This window comes from Dipodomys spectabilis, unplaced genomic scaffold (assembly GCF_019054845.1).
Source record: "Dipodomys spectabilis isolate Male_0828 unplaced genomic scaffold, ASM1905484v1 ptg000783l, whole genome shotgun sequence".
In the NCBI taxonomy this organism is placed as follows: domain Eukaryota; kingdom Metazoa; phylum Chordata; class Mammalia; order Rodentia; family Heteromyidae; genus Dipodomys; species Dipodomys spectabilis.
The window spans coordinates 25,482,614-25,499,839 of NW_024871460.1; the positions used below are offsets into that span (position 1 = coordinate 25,482,614).

General features: G+C 34.5%; 1 protein-coding gene across 4 annotated transcripts in view; it reads left to right on the forward strand.

Annotated features, from left to right (window-relative positions):
• Triqk (triple QxxK/R motif containing) overlaps window positions 1–17,226 on the forward strand; it is a 66,994-nt gene that overhangs the window by 28,313 nt on the left and 21,455 nt on the right. For 2 of the 4 annotated variants that reach the window (XM_042673006.1, XM_042673008.1), the window contains one exon: window positions 13,635–13,716. In XM_042673006.1, the coding sequence (XP_042528940.1) occupies window positions 13,656–13,716 (61 nt within the window). In that variant the 5' untranslated portion in view covers window positions 13,635–13,655. The remainder of the gene's footprint in view (window positions 1–13,634; window positions 13,717–17,226) is intronic. The other 2 variants (XM_042673009.1, XM_042673007.1) reach the window with 2 other exon arrangements.

Genomic DNA, 17,226 nt, shown 5'->3' on the forward strand with positions numbered 1-17,226 from the left:
CCTTCCTTCCTTCCTTCCTTCCTTCCTTCCTTCCTTCCTTCCTTCCTTCCTTCCTTCCTTCCTTCCTTCCTTCCTTCCTTCCTTCTTTCCTTCTTTCCTCCCTGGTGCATGCTGGTCCAGCCCTCTTCCAATGAGCTATATCACAGCTCTATAACCCAGTTTTTACTTACTGTCTCATAAAGAAAAAAAAATACAGTCTAAAAATGTTACATAGTAGCTGGGCACCGGTGGCTCATGCCTGTAATCCTAGCTACTCAGGATGCTGAGATCTGAGGATCACGGTTCAAAGCCAGCCAGGGCAAGAAAAGCGATGCAACTTTCATCTCCAATAAACCACCAGAAAACTGGAAGTGGTGCTGTGTCTCAAGTGGTAGAGCACTAGCCTTGAGCTGAATTGCTGAGGGACAGTGCCCAGGCCCAGAGTTCAAGCCCCTCAACTGACCAAAAAAAGTTACATAGTTGTCAAAGTCTGTAAGGATGGGACCTTTCTTAATCTGAGAAAGCCAAGCATACTTTCTTCTCCCCATTCTTCTTCACTCATTAAGGGCTTGTATGTTGCCCACCTTACTGATTTTATGCCAGAATTATAGAAATCTGTTTTGTCTATTTTTAGATACCCATCTCTTCTTCGTATTAGTAAAACCAGGGTCTGTAGTTTAATTTGTTTGTTATCATATTATTATAGTCTTTAATAACTTTTTTGAAAGAAGAATTTATATGAGAAAATAACCTTTACTGAAATTTGTGTGAGTAATAGCTTTTTAAAATTAATGACTACAAGTTCATAGTAGTTATCATAGACCAATCCTAGCCTAACCAATCTATCTCCTTTTGCAAATAGAATATAGGAAATTAACTCAAGTGCATTTCCTGTTTACTGAAGTGAAACCTAACTGAATTGTGATGATTATCTTCCTATTTGGAAAAATGGACACTTATTAGTCATTATCCCTTACCCGCTCAGATTTGAAGTGTCTATTGCTTTTATATTTGTGCAGAGTTCAGAATTTATAAAGTAATTTCATGGGACCCAGCAAATGCAGCACCCTCCTTCCCCTGTGCCGAGTGTTGTTGATTGGTACATACAAGGCAGCTTTTTGTCTATTCTGGGCAGTATAAATTTAATGTGTTGTTTTCAAGTATGTCATGTGTCCAGATGCCACAACAATCTGTGCATTAAAAAGGCATGGGAATGAAAGTAAATAAAATATTTGTGGGTATTTTTTTGGTGGGGCTGTAAGATTTGCAATACAATTATGTTTGTATCAACTAATTCTATTAGGATTAAGGAAAAACAAGAGTGTTGTTTCTTATGGCACTTAGAAACATTTTATTATGTAGATTTTTAACACTCCACCCTCTCCACCTACTCCATACCTCCTTCTTCTTTCTGTGCTACCTATTTCTGTTATGACAGTGCTATCTGTCTAGCCCAATATTTGGCTAAGTATGGCCTGTGACTACTTGAGTTTGAAAACTCACTCAGGGAGTTGCTGCCTGTTGAAAATGCTACCATCTTGACCCCTTTCCAGTTTTACCACTGACAATTTCTAAAGGGTGATGCCATAGACTTCATATTTCACTGTCATTCAAGTAAAAAGCACTGATACATTGATTTTCTGCTGGTCTTGTTTTTCCATCTAAGCTATCTCAAAATTTAGTTAAATACTAAATATTTTTTTTTATGTTGCTCCTTTAGGGACTTTCTTTTGGAACGTAACTAAGTTTTTTTTCTTATTCTTTATTTTCCTTGTCTATTAATTATTTCAACCTTCCCATACTTTCCAATTTTATCTAAAAAGATCTAATTTAGTTATCATATTGCATTGAAAAACAAACAACAACAACAAGAAAATATGTTTGATGGCTTACTGTTGTATTCTAGAATAGCCTACCAGCATTTAAATAAAAAGTCAGCAGATCATTAAAATCTCCCACAGTGTACTCCTGTTGCCTAAACCAAGCTTTGCTATCCACCACAGGGGAAGAAAGATCTCTTGGACCCTCCTGAAGCTTCATGACTACTTCCAACAGTGTTTCTCAAAAGCTAGTTTTCAGAAGGATTACAGGTGAACATGTTAAAAAGAAAATCAGCAGTTCTCAAATTTGAGGGTCATAACATTCATCTGGGAAGTCTACAAACAAAACAAGACTGGAGATCTGTCACTTAAATCCCTGAGACATGATTTGTTAGGGCATTAATAGGGCTCAGCCATTTTCATTTTAATGAGCATTCCAGTCTGATGATGTAACATATGGCCACCTTTTCACAAATGCTAGACTAGACCTTCTACTTGCCCCTTGTGAATAGGTATACTTAACTACACTCTTGAGATAGGAGGCTTTCTTCTGAGGTGTTGAGTTCCAGCCAGCTGACCTTTCACAAAGTGACCGGATACTTCTCTATTTATCCAAGCCACAGCTATCTCCTAAGAGGACCTAGCATTCAATGGAATTTTGAGATAAAGCTTGATACCATACATTTCTGTTTCTTTACTCACTTTCTAATATAACTTATTTGGACACATGTCCCCCTGTTAACACTTAATGCCCCGTATTGTGCTGTGATGTGCATTTTTCATGAAATAATCTGCTGATATTCCTTCTCTTCAGTATGTTTTTATACAGTCTATCTATCGACAGTTATTTCACTTTTACCATTTAAGTTTAACCTGATTCTTGTAATAGACTCCAGTTCCCTGAAGTTTTCTTAAATGGTGACTATTCTTTCTTTAGCCTTATGTATACTTATTGTTATATAGGAACTGGATCAGTGAGATACAGAGAAGCTACATTTTGAGATGTAGAATTGGGATTCTTATGGAAAGCTGGTGAGTGCAGGTGGACTAGAGTTCCAAAGAACCTGCAGCCAGCCCCTAGTGCAATTATTACAAGTCTTATAAAGGCAAAAGCCACATCAAGGCAGATGTCACATAGTGTGGGCATGAGCAAAGCTTGTTCTACTGAAGCAGGCTTCTATGTGGAACAAGCAAGGACAACCAAGGGCAAATATTCTCTGGAACAAAACTTTCCTGGAGCTAACCAACTCATTGCACACCTGCAGTTCAAAGAATACCACCTCTACAGTGCTTAACAACCCAGGACACAGCTGCAGATCAAATAAAGTCCTTTATCACCTCTAGAATTCTTGGAACTGGGTGAAAATTCACTGTCATCTATTAAGATGTCAAAATGGTGATGAGTCCAAGATGGCATTGCTTAGATCTAGTATCTATATTTCACTATGAATCAAGAGACTGGTTATTTTCATATGCGACTTCTAGTTCATTTAGTTTTCCATATGTTGCTTCTAGAACACTTACTTTTCTTGTATTTACAAGTGAAAGCCTCTGCCAGGGACTCATAGCTGTTATCCTAGGTACATAGAGTCTGAGAATGTGAGGATTGTGATTATAGGCCAACTTTGGTGGAAAAAAATTATGAGACCACATCTCAACCCAGTGGTGGGCCAGTAGTGCTTACTAGCCATCCAGAATTACATAGGAGGCTGAGAACAGGAGAATCACATTTCCAGATCAGACAGGCAGAAAAAAAGTCTACATGATTCCATTTCAACAAAGTGAAGATGGACATTGGCGTGCCCCTATTATCCAAATAATGATTGGAAGTTTAAAATAGACAGATTGGGGTCCACATGCACGCCTGGACAGAAAATGAGAACCTATCACCAAAACAGCTATAGAAAAATGGGTTAGAAAAATATCAGTGGTACCAAGTGTGAAATCCTGAGTTCAGACTTGAGTACTGTAAAACAAACAAAAAACCCAAACAAAGTATGATATTCCTTTGAACTATAGTTTACTCTCTTACTGTTTCCTGTGTACATTTGTCCTCAATATTCCTAATTTAGCCTTTCTTTCTGCCCAAGCCTAAATCATGCCTCTGTGTGTGTTGTATATGCGTGTTTTGTGTGTGTATATGTGTATTAAAACCACTGCTGCTTCCTTATTCTATGATATGATTTTTTTTCTATAACTGTGCTCCTTATTCTATCCCTTCTTATTTACTTAGGAGTTCTGATAAATTTATTTTTTGAACCTTTTTTCTATTATTGTCCTCTTCCTTTAAACAAAATCAGTTCCTTTTAGCTATTATTTGGATTGAATCAAATTTTTGCCTTTATTCAGAAATAAGCCAAGCGTCAAGTCTAAAAATGGTGTGACAAACAAAAAACACCTCAGAGTTTGCAGTTCCTTTCTATTTCTTAACATCATGCTTCTTTTTTTTACTTACTTTGTAATATACATTTCCTAATTCTGTGCTCTCACCTTTTTTCCTCATTCTTTAGCTTGTAGGAAGTAGGTTTTCCAGGTAATGCCAGGGAAAGAGCAGATATCACCTTTGTCAAATGGTGATGACATGAGGGCAGATGAAATTGATGAGTACCTATTTAATTTGGGTCCAAAGAAACCATCCTTTCTTTCACTCAGAATGTTTTTGATATTTATCTTTGCTTTTATACATTCTGGGGTAGTGCCCCGTTAGGGAAAAGCAATGCACTGTGGATAAACCACAGTCTTACCAGTTCTTCTGTTGATCAACTTTGAGGCTGTTTTCAAGCTTTGCTACTGTGAATAAAGCAACTGTGATCATTCTTGTATAATACCTTTTTTGGGGGACCATACGCATTGATACCTCTAGATCAGCAGTGGAATTACCAATATTTGGCTTGGTGAGGAACAGTCAAACAGTTTTCTTAAGTGGCTGTGTGATTTTACACTCCAACACTTTTAGCTCCTCACACCATCTGTAATACCTTGTGCATGAAATCTTTGTTATCTGAAACATTCTAGTTGGTATGTAGTGCTATCTCTGTTCTATTCTAATTTGAATGTTGCTGAAAATTCTTACCAGTGGTGGTAAGAATTCTTTGAATGTACATATTCTCTTTGTGTATTATCTTTGCTTTTCTATTCAAACCTGTTCTACCCTTTTTGGAAAAAAAATGTGTATTATTGAGTAGTTCTTTATATATTTTAGGTGCAATTTTTGTCACATACATTATAAATAGTTCCTGACTACAATACATATTTTCCTATATTTGATGAATAAAAATTAATTTGGATTTAGCATAAGTCATCCTTTTTTATGTTTCATGTTATTTATATTCTAATCAGTATTTTTGTCTGCTAAGCTATACCTTCCCTGGTAGTTTTATTGTTTTAGCTCTTATGTTGAGATCTGATTGTTTCACGACTTAGCTGTCTAGTTCATCCTAATTCCTCATGAGCAAGGTCTGAGTAAACTCATTGGAGGTCACCCTAAGATGTATTATTAAAAGACAAGTTCCACAGTGAATGGATTGAAAGGACATTTAAAGCAAATTGAAGTGCGTGAGTGAATTCATGAAAATTTGATGGTACTTGTTGGTATCATTGAACTAACTGCTGAATTTGATAGTACATTAGAATGCGAGTAGGCAACAAATGAAAATCTGAGATCATTAGTAAGTTTTTTCCCCATTTCATCTAGAAAATGTGTTATATCTGAATGATTGAAGTTCATTAGTTACATAACAATTTTGAAATTGATAGTCTGAAGAGTGAAGGTGTCAACAAGATCAAGAACAAATATTTCTTTGTTCAACATTCTATCCTGAGTATCTATCATGAGGTTATTATGTTCATGATTGGTTCTCATTTTGATTCAGCTATCCCAATCATCTGCCTAATAATAACTTCATACTGAACTAAGGACTTTCTTAGGTGAGGGTCTTTCTTTAGCCTTAAAAACTGTGATAATTATTTTTATTTTCCTATGGTCATGGGTTGAATCTTTTAATAACCTCTGTTTTGATATGTATTGAAATGTCACAATCTGGGTTTAATGCTTTTTCTGGAAGCAGAGACATATGTGAAGGCTTTGGTTTGAGTTTCTTATTTCTTTACTTGTTCTTTCTGGATTTCATAAAAAAAAGGTATAAATGAGCAATAAAATAACTTGCTTGGAATGTGACTGAGTATAAGACTACCTTTATTTTTAAAGATCATGTATGATGCTTAAAAAATGCATTTGGTTGAAAACATGATATTGGGAAAGATAGCTATGGAAATATTACTGTTGCAATTCAGGCTAGAAAGCATACTAAAAGCAAATGATGTTTTTCCAAAGTTCTAGAGTGTAAATTTTTAATTAAAAATTTAGCTATGAATTATTTCAATATGCAATTTAAATATTAAATGAAATTAGCATCTTTTCTTCTTTAAATATGTGTTATTAAGTTTCAAGATTGTTAAAAACTTCTCTGATGATTTAATCTAAAATCATTCCTACAGCAAAGTTCATAAATAATAAATACTATCTCATTAATCCATATTTTAGGTTAGCTGTGTCTCAGATCAAGTTAGTTCCTCAGAGAATGCAGTGTTTTTTATGAAAGAAGGTGATGAGATATAATCTCTAAGGAATTAAATTGTGAAAACAATCTAGGTATTGTACATGCTAATATAAATCTGTTATTCCCTTTCCGCATCTATCACAGCACATTTTAAATTGCGGCTGATCTTGTATGCAAATAGCTGTCTTATTAGAAATCGTGGCTGTATGTGCTAATGTCTCCCTGGATTTCTTGGGAGTTTGCTATCTAACCATCAAAGCAATAGAAATGAAAGATGATTACTGTAAGGCTTTGATGAACAAAGAAAAGTCAGAACATTTTAGAAGCTCTAGATGACTGCAGCACTGACAGTTTACACCTCTGTAGATAAGCTACAATAGTATCAATGTGTTTATTAGTAAAGTAAAATATTTTTTTACCTTCTTGAATTTGCTTACAGAAGTAATTTTCATGGTATGTTTTCCTTAGGCTCATTTTTGTTTCATTTAGTTAAATGCTTTTTTGAGGGTTATTTTGCTTAAATAATAGAATGTAGTTACTTGAAACACAAGATTACAGTCATATTTTAAAATTTGAATTAAGTATTAGCAGGTACTAAAATGATTAAGAACAAAATTTGAAGACCATTTCCTCTTTCATCTGTCCCCTTTTTTGAGAAATTCTATAATTATCATTTATAAAGAAACATAAAATTCATGTTCTTCCGCATCTTAAAGTTTTTTATGTAAAGCACATTTTCAGGTAAGTAGCATTCAATGTCTTTCCCCTACAGTTTTATTTACTACAGGTAAATAAAATATTAAATATTGTTTAAATATTTAACTTGAAAGATTTAATATTTAAATAAATTATTCACCCCCAAAGTGCTATCAGTATTGATATGTTAGTTTAAGGAACCAGGAAGGAATTTTATTTTTTTTCTTACAAATTTAAGCATATCTCATAAAGGCAAAGAATAAAACTAAATTAAAGAGTGAATATTGTTTTGTACTTTTATTCATTTGAACTAACTTCTCTCCTAAAATGGAAGCATATCTTTTCCAGTCTTATACAATTAAGATTAATGATTCCGCTTCATAATTAATAAGTGCAAACACTGCAAATCACTTGCTTAAGAATGAAATATATCTATTGACATTATTCATGATACTTACCTTGACAGAATTGTGTCTGAATTTTTTGGAATTTTTTAACAGGTAAGAGTATAGGATTAATTTTTATTTTAGTTGATTTATTAAATTTTGAGAGTGAGTTATCTTTTTTAAATATTTTTTTAATTTTTATTTTTTTATTGTGAAAATACTGTACAGAGGGGTTATAATTACATGGGCAAGATAATGAGTACATTTCTTATCAAGCATTGTAGCCTCCTCCTTTGTTTACCCTTCCTATCCCTTCCCATCCTTCCCCCCCCCACCCCCCCCAAAATCCTCCCCACCCCCCCCCTCACCAAAATTGTAAAGTTCTTTTTCGACATAACGACTTGTACTTCTCATTGTTGCAATGGGTCCACCTGTATCCCTATTTAAACGACTTGTTTTTCCCCTTCCCCTCCACAAATTATACCGACATCAAATACACTGAAAGCAGGGGTTATACTGTGGGGGAGGGACATACAAAGCAACAAAGAAATAATCTTATAAATGCGTTGGAAACAATCGCATGAAAGAAAAAAAAACATTTGAATACATATCTTAGGGTTCATTTCCCTAACATCACCTTATCTGACCTTTTCTGCTTGACTCAGACATATACTAGATATTGCAAATAAGGGAAACCATGGGACCTATGTTTCTTTGGGTTTGGCTTACTTCACTTAATATAATTTTTTCCAAGCGAGAATGAGTTATCTTAGATGTAGTAACAACGTAGTTTAAGAGATGAAGACTTTGACTTTGTGTCATTTGTAGATATTTTACATTCCTATATGTTCACAGCACTGTAAATCTGAAGGTTATTATGAAAAGAAAATAACTTTTAATTAAACTTATAATATTCTTACACATGAGTAGAAATGATTAATTTGAGGATACCTTTCACTTGTTAGATATGATCCTTTCCAGTTATTTCTATGTGAATATATAGAAGTAAACAATATATTTTGACCTGAATAATTGCAAATGCATTTGGCACTTATTATCACTAAGGAAACTGTGACGTAACTACATCAGTTTATATGTATGGAAAATACACACTGGCTCAAGTATTAGAAAATTATTTCTTTTCTCAAAATACAGTAGTATGAAAGAGAGTTAGTTGGAAAGCCTCCTCTTGGATCCAGGTCATATTAGTGTCCATCATCTTCATCACAAGGTAACCCAGAGGTCATGCTACTGCAGCCAGATGAAGGAGTTTACATGGAAATTTGCTGTAAATTCAGTTCTAAATAGCAAACAATAACTTATTCATATTGGTTGAAAATCAATAGATAGCAATGAAAGAGGGCGATATATGTTCAAGACAAAAAGAGAAAACAGATATTCTAATTAGCAACCTGTAGTACTTATTATTGACTCTTCTTGGTTCTGAATATCTATGTAAACCCTTTTTATTTTCAGCCTTACTGGTAATGAGAACCTTATAGAGTTCCCCATTTAACATATTCAGTTTAAATGGGAGGAAACACAGCTATGTCTTTCAAGATGGGTTTTGTTGGTTATTAATGTTCATAGATTATGGAATTCACTCACCTTTCCCATGCCATAACCAATAAATGTTTCTTTCCTTCTTTCCTTCCTTCCTTTCTTCCTTCCTTCCTTCCTTCCTTCCTTCCTTCCTTCCTTCTTTCCTTCCTTCCTTCCTTCCTTCCTTCCTTCCTTCCTTCCTTCCTTCCTTCCTTCCTTCCTTCCTTCCTTCCTTCCTTCCTTCTCTCTTTCTCTCTTTCTTTCTTTTTTGTTAGGTCTGGGGCTTGAACTCAGGGCCTGGGCTTCTTTTGCTCAAGGCTAGCACTCTACCACTTGAGCCACAGAGCCACTTCTGACTTTTTCTGTTTATGTGCTACTGAGGCATCAAACCCAGGACTTCAATGCATGCTAAAGCACTCTACCACTAAGCCACATTCCCAGTCCCGATAGGCATTTCTTGCAAGAACTCTATCGATAACGTTTTAGAGGAATATTTCTGTTTATTCTCCATGGTTCTGCCCTCTGGATGATACTTTCTTTCTATTCATATAAAAAGGTAGGTATCAAACTGTACTTTTTGCCTTCCTTGGGAGTTGTTATCTATGTGGTTTAAATGTAAAGGCCCTAGACTTGATTTTCATTCATAGGTCATTTTATTTTTTGACTAGTCCTGGGGCTTGAACTCAGGGCCTCAGCTCTGATACATGAAGAGGGACTGGCTTTCAACTTCTCTTTATTATGTCAGTCACTTGTTTCCTCCACCAATTGAGATGAGTGTCATTTTTTTTTTGGCCCTGATTCTGTTTATGTGTTGTATTATTCTTATTGTTTTGCATATGTTGAACTATTTTAGCATCCAAGAAATGAAACCCATAGTTTTTGGTCTTTTAGCTTGTTTGGCTAAAGATTTGATAATTCAGCCCAGTGCTGGTAGCTCATGCCTGTAATCTGAGCTACTTAAGAGACTAAGATCTGAGGATTGTGGTTCAAAGGCAGCTGAGCAGGAGTCCCCATGAGACTCTTATCTCCAATTAACCATTCAAAACCCTGAACTGGTGCTGGGGCTCATGTGGTAAAGTACCTTTAATACAAACAGGCTCAGAGACAGCAGCCAGGCCCTGAGTTTGATAATTGTGTTTTATCTTTCCAACTAAATAATTCTTTGTTTAGCCACCACTCTTTGTCATGATTTTTATCATTACATTATATTTTCAATGCTGTATTGACTTGATCTTTTTTTTTTAACTAGGTTGCTTACTTAAGTTTCTGTAATTTTTTTTATAATATATGCACTCATAGCTATTAACTTTCCTCTTAGAACTTACTGCCTTTATTATATCTAAAGTTCAGGAGTTCAGGTGAGCTATGTATACATTTAATTCGAACATAGAACATTTTAAATTTACCTTCTGATTTCTTCAATGAGGCAATGGTCAATTAGAAATGACTTTTTAAATTTGATTATTACTGATATTTTCTGATACCTATAATTTTGTTTAGTTTCTTGCTTGATTTTAGTGCTCTTTGCTTTTTTCTTTCTCCTTGGTTTATCTTAGGAATTGAATTAGTTGATGGTTTTCTAAATCTCAGGTACTCATATAATTCTCATATAATTTATTCTGTCTTTTGTTTGTAACTATTTTCTTTTCCTCTATGTGGTATTGTTTAAGAATCTTCTGTGGTATTGATGTAGGGGTCATGAATTTCTTTGTTTTTGAAGGTCTTTATTTTCCCATTGATTTTAAAGGCTAACTTTGCTGGATATAGTAATTATATTGTAAAGTATTTACACTTAGGGTTTGACAAAACATTTCATGCTGTTCTGGCTATGGTGAATTTTTCTGAGTGGTTTGGTGTAATTCTGATGATCTTGCCTTTGTAAGCAAATATGTTTTGCTTGTAGCCCTCCATATTCTTTCTGTGCTCTGTAGTCTTGGACTTTTAACTCTAATGTAACATGGAGTATATTAATTATTTGGGGTTCTGAACATGTCCTGTATTTCAATATTCATATCTTCACACCAAATTCATAAATTTTCTGCCATAATTTCATTGAGTAGATTTTCTATGCCTTTACTAGAGAGGTTGCTAGGGCCTTAGACTTATTTTTGTTGTGTCCCACAGTCCACGAAAGTGATTAATCTTGCCATTTTTCCTTATTGCTTAATGTAATATTTTCTTTAACTTGCTTTTAATAGTGGTATGTTTTCTTCTGATGGACCCAGTCTATTTTTGATGCTTTCTACTGTTTTTTAAACTGTTTTTTTGTCTTTTCTCTCCTTTCTTCCTTCCTTCCTCTTTCCTTCCTTCTTTCCTTCATTGGAAGTGCTCTGGCACTTAACTACATCCCAGCCCTTTATTTGATTTATTAATAGTCTTCTTAATTGAGGTTTTGATTTCTACATTGATTCTAAGGTCACTGCTCACTTACAGTAGAGGGAAACCTTTGGATTTGAAGATATAAGTATGCAGGGTCTTATGCTGACTCTGAATGATATGCTTGATTGTAAGACCTCTCCTAAGATGAGTTCCATACATGATCCTAGTAAGCATGCTAGGAAATGCAATAGATTCTTTCAATGGGACTACTATATGTATGAGATGCAAATCTCCTATCTTAAATTGTAGTTTTGCAGAGTGCTAGCTTCTGTAGAGCCTTTGGGGCTTCCCAAGACTTTTCTTTTCCATTTTGTTTTCAGTCCTGCTTTTGTGTGTGTGTGTGTGTGTGTGTGAATTTGTTTATAGTTGCCTTCCTTGGCTTTTCCCACATTCACTTTCCTGATGTTTTGATTCATGCAGGCACAAGAAACTGATACCTTGTCTTTAATATACTGTTGTCTCAGGACCAGTTCATTTTCTCTATCTTCTCACATACACACTCTTTACATCTAGTTCCTTATAAGTTACTCTGATTAAATTTCTCTATAGCAACTATTCCAAGGATATCACTTGTGTTTCCAAAATGCAAAATCTGGTGGACATCCTGTAGTTTTCATTAAAACTGAATTCTCACCAGGTACCAGTAGCTCACACTCTCAGGAGGCTGAATGCTGAGGATTGTGGCTCAAAGCCAGCCCACACAGGAAAGTTTGTAAGACTCTTATCTCAAGTTAACCACCAAAAAAAAAGGCCAGAAATAGAGCTATGCTTCAAGTGGCAGAGCTCTAACCTTGAGGAAAACAGCATAGCAATAGCACCCGGGACCTGAGTTCAAGCCCTAGGCCCAACACAGCAAACAAAAAATAAACACTTGTGCAGCCCTTCACATAACTCATTACTTATCTGAACTGTGCCTTTTATGACATTGCTCTTCCTGCTTTGCTACTCTGGCCATTACGTTCACACAACTATATGGGTGACTTCTTAATATTTCATTCCTTGTGACATTATTTTCTAGACCCCGTGTCCATATTTTCCAGAGTTCTAGCCATGTGATAGAACTCATCCATGTAGATGTGAACATCAAATAATGGACTTGAAAACACCTGCAAAATTTCTCACTTCATTAATGGCTGGCACTACCAATACTTCTGGATTTCACCTGATCTCTAACTGTCCATGCTTTGCCATTATCCTCCTTTGCCTTTCCCATGACACCCACCTCTTCTGGCAGCCATATACTCCTGTGTTATTTTAGTTTATGGAGACATAGGAAATTGCTAGGTATCTGTAGCTTGCCATTTTCCCAGTAGGCCTTTGCTTGGGAACTTTTATGCTTAGGTTTGAAAATGATTCATCTCACTTCCATTCAGATCCCTTTGACAGGAACTCAATTATATATATGAACTAGAGTTATGAAATATAGTCTGTGTAAGAAAATGAGAATGTAGATTTCATGAACAGATTATAGCCTGTGCTGAAATATTTAAGTTCAAACTAATTGAATTTGAAGTTTTTCTGAATATTCAAGAGATCAGTTAATATGATAATATTAATAAACAGTATATTTTATGGTTTATATTAAGAGGGAGAGAACTAAAACCCAAATATACTCACTTGCCTACACCTATAATGTTTATAAAAACAAAACTGGGCTTACTGGTATAGAGTGCTTGCCTCACATGCATGAAGCCCTAGGTTCGGTTCCTCAGTACCACATAAATAAACAAATAAATGGGAAGTGGTGGTGTGGCTCAAGTGGTTGAGTGCTAGCCTTGAGTGAAAAGAAGTTCAAGGACAGTGCCTAGGCCCAGAATTCAAGCCCCAGGACTTGGGAAACAAACAAAACAAAAACCTCAAATTACCTGATAATCAAACTTCCTTTTTTGTGCAATATAGTAGTAATTGGAAAGAAACATGGCAGAATATGTCTAAACCCCAACTGTCTGAATAAATTGTATGTGCTTTTCACTTCTACAGATGTTTTCTCTAATAGTATGGTTTAATTGAACATTGATAAATTAAGTTCTTCAATCATTTGTTCTTGATAACATTACCAAGAACATTGATAGTAATTAATTGCCATTAACTGTAACCTTGATAATGTATTTGAAAAGTTTCTGTTTTCTTTATGGATATCTATTCAGAGTAAGTCAAGGCATTTTTACCCATTGTTTTAAAAAAGAATTTTAAAGAATAAGTGATTCCTGAAGTTTGCAGATAGTCTTTTTTTTTTTTTAACCAGGCTTCATTATAATTTTCTTTCTTTTCAGCAGACATTTCAGAGATCAAAGATGGGTCGGAAAGATGCTTCCACGATGAAACTTCCTGTTGATCAGTACAGAAAGCAAATTGGTAAGCAATGAATTCCCTTTGATAGACTCCTGTGAATGAAGATAAAGGCAAAAGCAATTATGTATGACAATAAAATAATTTTTTCTAATTCACATGAAATACAGAAATGAAGGACTATAGTTTCCTTACCAATAAATGTCTACCAGTTCATGCACTTCATGTACATATAAGCTTTCAATTTTTTAAATTTTATTGTGAAAATACCGTACAGAGGGGTTACAATTACATGGGCAAGATAATGAGTACATTTCTTATCAAGCATTGTTGCCTCCTCCTTTATTTCCCCTTCCTATCCCTTCCCATCTTCCTCCTCCCCCACAAAGTTGTAAAGTTCGTTTTTTGACATAACGACTTTTACATCTCATTGTTGCAATAATCTTTCAATTTTTATAATTTTATTAATCCAGGAAAACCAAAGTAAAATTTGTAATTCTTTTTTTTTTTTTTTTCTTTTTTGGTCCAGTCGTGGGGCCTGAACTCTGGGCCTGGGCGCTGTCCCTCAGCTTTTCAGCTCAAGGCTAGCGCTCTACCACTTGAGCCACAGTGCCACTTCCAGCTTTTTTTCTTTTTGCTTATGTGGTGCTGAGGATCAAACCCAGGGCCTCAGGCATGCAAGGCACGCGCTCTACCATTGAGCAACCTTCCCAGCCCAAAAATTTGTAATTCTTGAGGCTAGGTTCTCTAGACAACATTGTAAAATGTCATGTATTAAAGCATTGCTTTTATCCATGTTAATAACTTTTGATTTTGTTACTAGTTTAATGACAGTAGTGTCATTACATCACATTTCCCAATAAAATATGACAAATAAAGCAAATGTCATTTTCTCTGTAGAACTGAGCTTAGAAAGGACTTGCGTTTGTAAGTGACTGCTTAGGAAAGACCAGACAAAAAAAATCCGAGAATGGGATTGGTATTCTCATGTATTCTTGCAGAAGGATTCATAGGAAAACACTGTATCTGTCAGCACAGAAAACTATCAGGAAGTTTATCTGTTTTACACTGAACTCTAGGTGCTATTTTCCTTTTTTAAGATACACTGAATATTTGTAAGAGGTTAATAGTAGATTACAAAGATCTTCATGTTTTAGAGCACCAGTTTCCACCAAATATATTCTTTGATGAAAATAAAGCCAATTAGCAAGTTAGTAAGAAGCAAAAAGGCAAATTTCCTTCTACAACTAATCCCTTTCTCTGTTTGTGCTCCTTTTCATCCCTACCTACTTTCATTTTAAGTACTCTGAAAATATCTTTCTCATTGTTTACATCTACTGTAATTTCTTTCATGATTATTTTATAGCTATTCGTGTACAAGTTCTTTCCCTGTTAGATTAAATTTAGCTCTACTTTATTCTGTTTGATGATGTTGTAAATGGGATTTTTTTTAGTTTATTTTTGAGAAAATTTATTGTCAATGTAAACTAATGCAATTGGGAATTTTTTTGTGAGTTGATGTGTATCCCTGCCACTTTAAATTTAATAGTTCTTTTAATGAAGTTTTCAGGAGTATCTACATAATATTTCAGGTTATTTGTACAAATTTTTTGCCTCCTGATTTAAATAGCTTTTATTATTCTTGTCTACTTGCTATATGTATATCCACTTCATGGAAGTGGTGAGAGTGGTCATGCTTGCCTTGTTCATGATGACACAGGAAAACCTTTCAGTGTTTTCAACATTGAGTACAGTATTAACTGTTGGTTTGTCATGTTTATGCTTTTTTGGACTGAGATATGTTCCCTCTGAAACTCTTTTGTTCAGTGCTTCTAATCATATAAGTGTCTTGAATTTTGTCAAATATTTCTACATCTCTTGAGATGAGTATGTGCCTTTTATTTCTTACTCTATTTATTCTATCATATCAACTGTGTGTATATGTTGAAGTATTCTTAGTTCCAGGGGTGAATACTATTGGTTCCCTATGATTTACCTTTTCAATGTGACTTTTCATTGTTTGCTATTTTGGTGAGGATCTTGGTAATAATTTTCATCAGAAATATTGGCCAGTTGATTTCTTTTATTCTGGTACCTTTACCTGGTTTTGGAATCATGAAATGAAATTGACAGTGCTTCATCTTTAATTTGGTTTTTCAAAGGTTTGAAAGTATTAGTACTATTTGTACTTTCAAAAATGTTGGTAAAATTCATCTGTAAAGGCATCTGGTATGGGGAAAATTTTGGTAGGGAGTTTTATGATTATTGATCCAGTTTCCTTATTTGGTGCTTCTCTAGGTATTCTACTTATTCTTATTCTAGGTAGGCTATATTTTTCTAGAAATATACCAATTCCTCTAGGTCACCAGCTAGTTGTTGTATAATGGTTAATAATAATCTATTATGATCCTTTTAATTTCTGCATCATCAGTTGTTATCCCCTTTTTCATTTACTTAGTCTAGAAGTGGTTTGGCAATTTTATTTATTTCTCAAAGGACTCAGTTTTGTTATTTTTTCCTATTTTCTATTTCTTCTATTTCTTACCCTAATCTATATTATATTCACCCATCTATAACTTTGACCTTAGTTCTTTTTCTGCTTCTCTGTGTTTTAAAGTTAAGCTTTGATCACAATGAATGCTTATTTAATGTAGATATTATTACTATTAATTTGTTTCATAATAGTATTGAATCAGTCTATTTTTGTATTATTGTAAGAAAAATACTCAAGACATCTTACTATGTAAAGAGAAGGTTTGTTTATTTTGTTTTTGTAACTCAAGTCTCTGGAATCTGAGGGCATAACACTGGCGTCTTAGAGAATGTCAGAGGAAATCACATGGAAAGACAGAAAAAAACATGTAGCAGTTCAAACTATATTTCTTCTGTTTTTGGCAGTACTAGAAAATGAACTGAAGGAAGGCCTTTTTATTGTGAAGCAAGCATTGTATCACTTGAGACATGCCACAGTCCTTTTGCTTTTAATTTGTTTTTCAGATAGTCTTTCACCTTAGTCATGATTAGCCCCAGACTGCTATCTTCCTACCTTTGCTTTGAGTAGCTGAGATTACAGTGGGTACTACCACACCTAATCTCTATATGTATTAGCTGGTCAAGCAACCAGTTCCATCTTGGGCTCTATGCTGATGATGTTATGTAATCCCCATTTTCTCTCTAGGTTACAACTTCCAGTGTCAGCTTATGAATTCAGGGATTAGTTTGATAAGAATAATGGGGAGGGGGACAAAATCGTTATTTATATTTAGTTTAATTCTTTTGAAGTAACAAAGATATTATGAGTGATTACATTCATTAAATTTGTAAAAAAAAAAACAAACTTATATTTTGTTACCTAGCATATTATCCATTCTGAAGAGTGTTAGTGTGCATTGGAAAACAATGCCTACTTGTTGCTGCAGAGTGAAACATTCTGCCTAATTCTTTTAAATCATATTGGGGACAATACAATATGTATTATAATTTTGAGTGCCTATTAGGCTTTCTGTTATCCATAGATTCATCCCAGGACAAATTGATGAAAATACTTGAAATGAATTGTGTTCGAAATGAGCATGA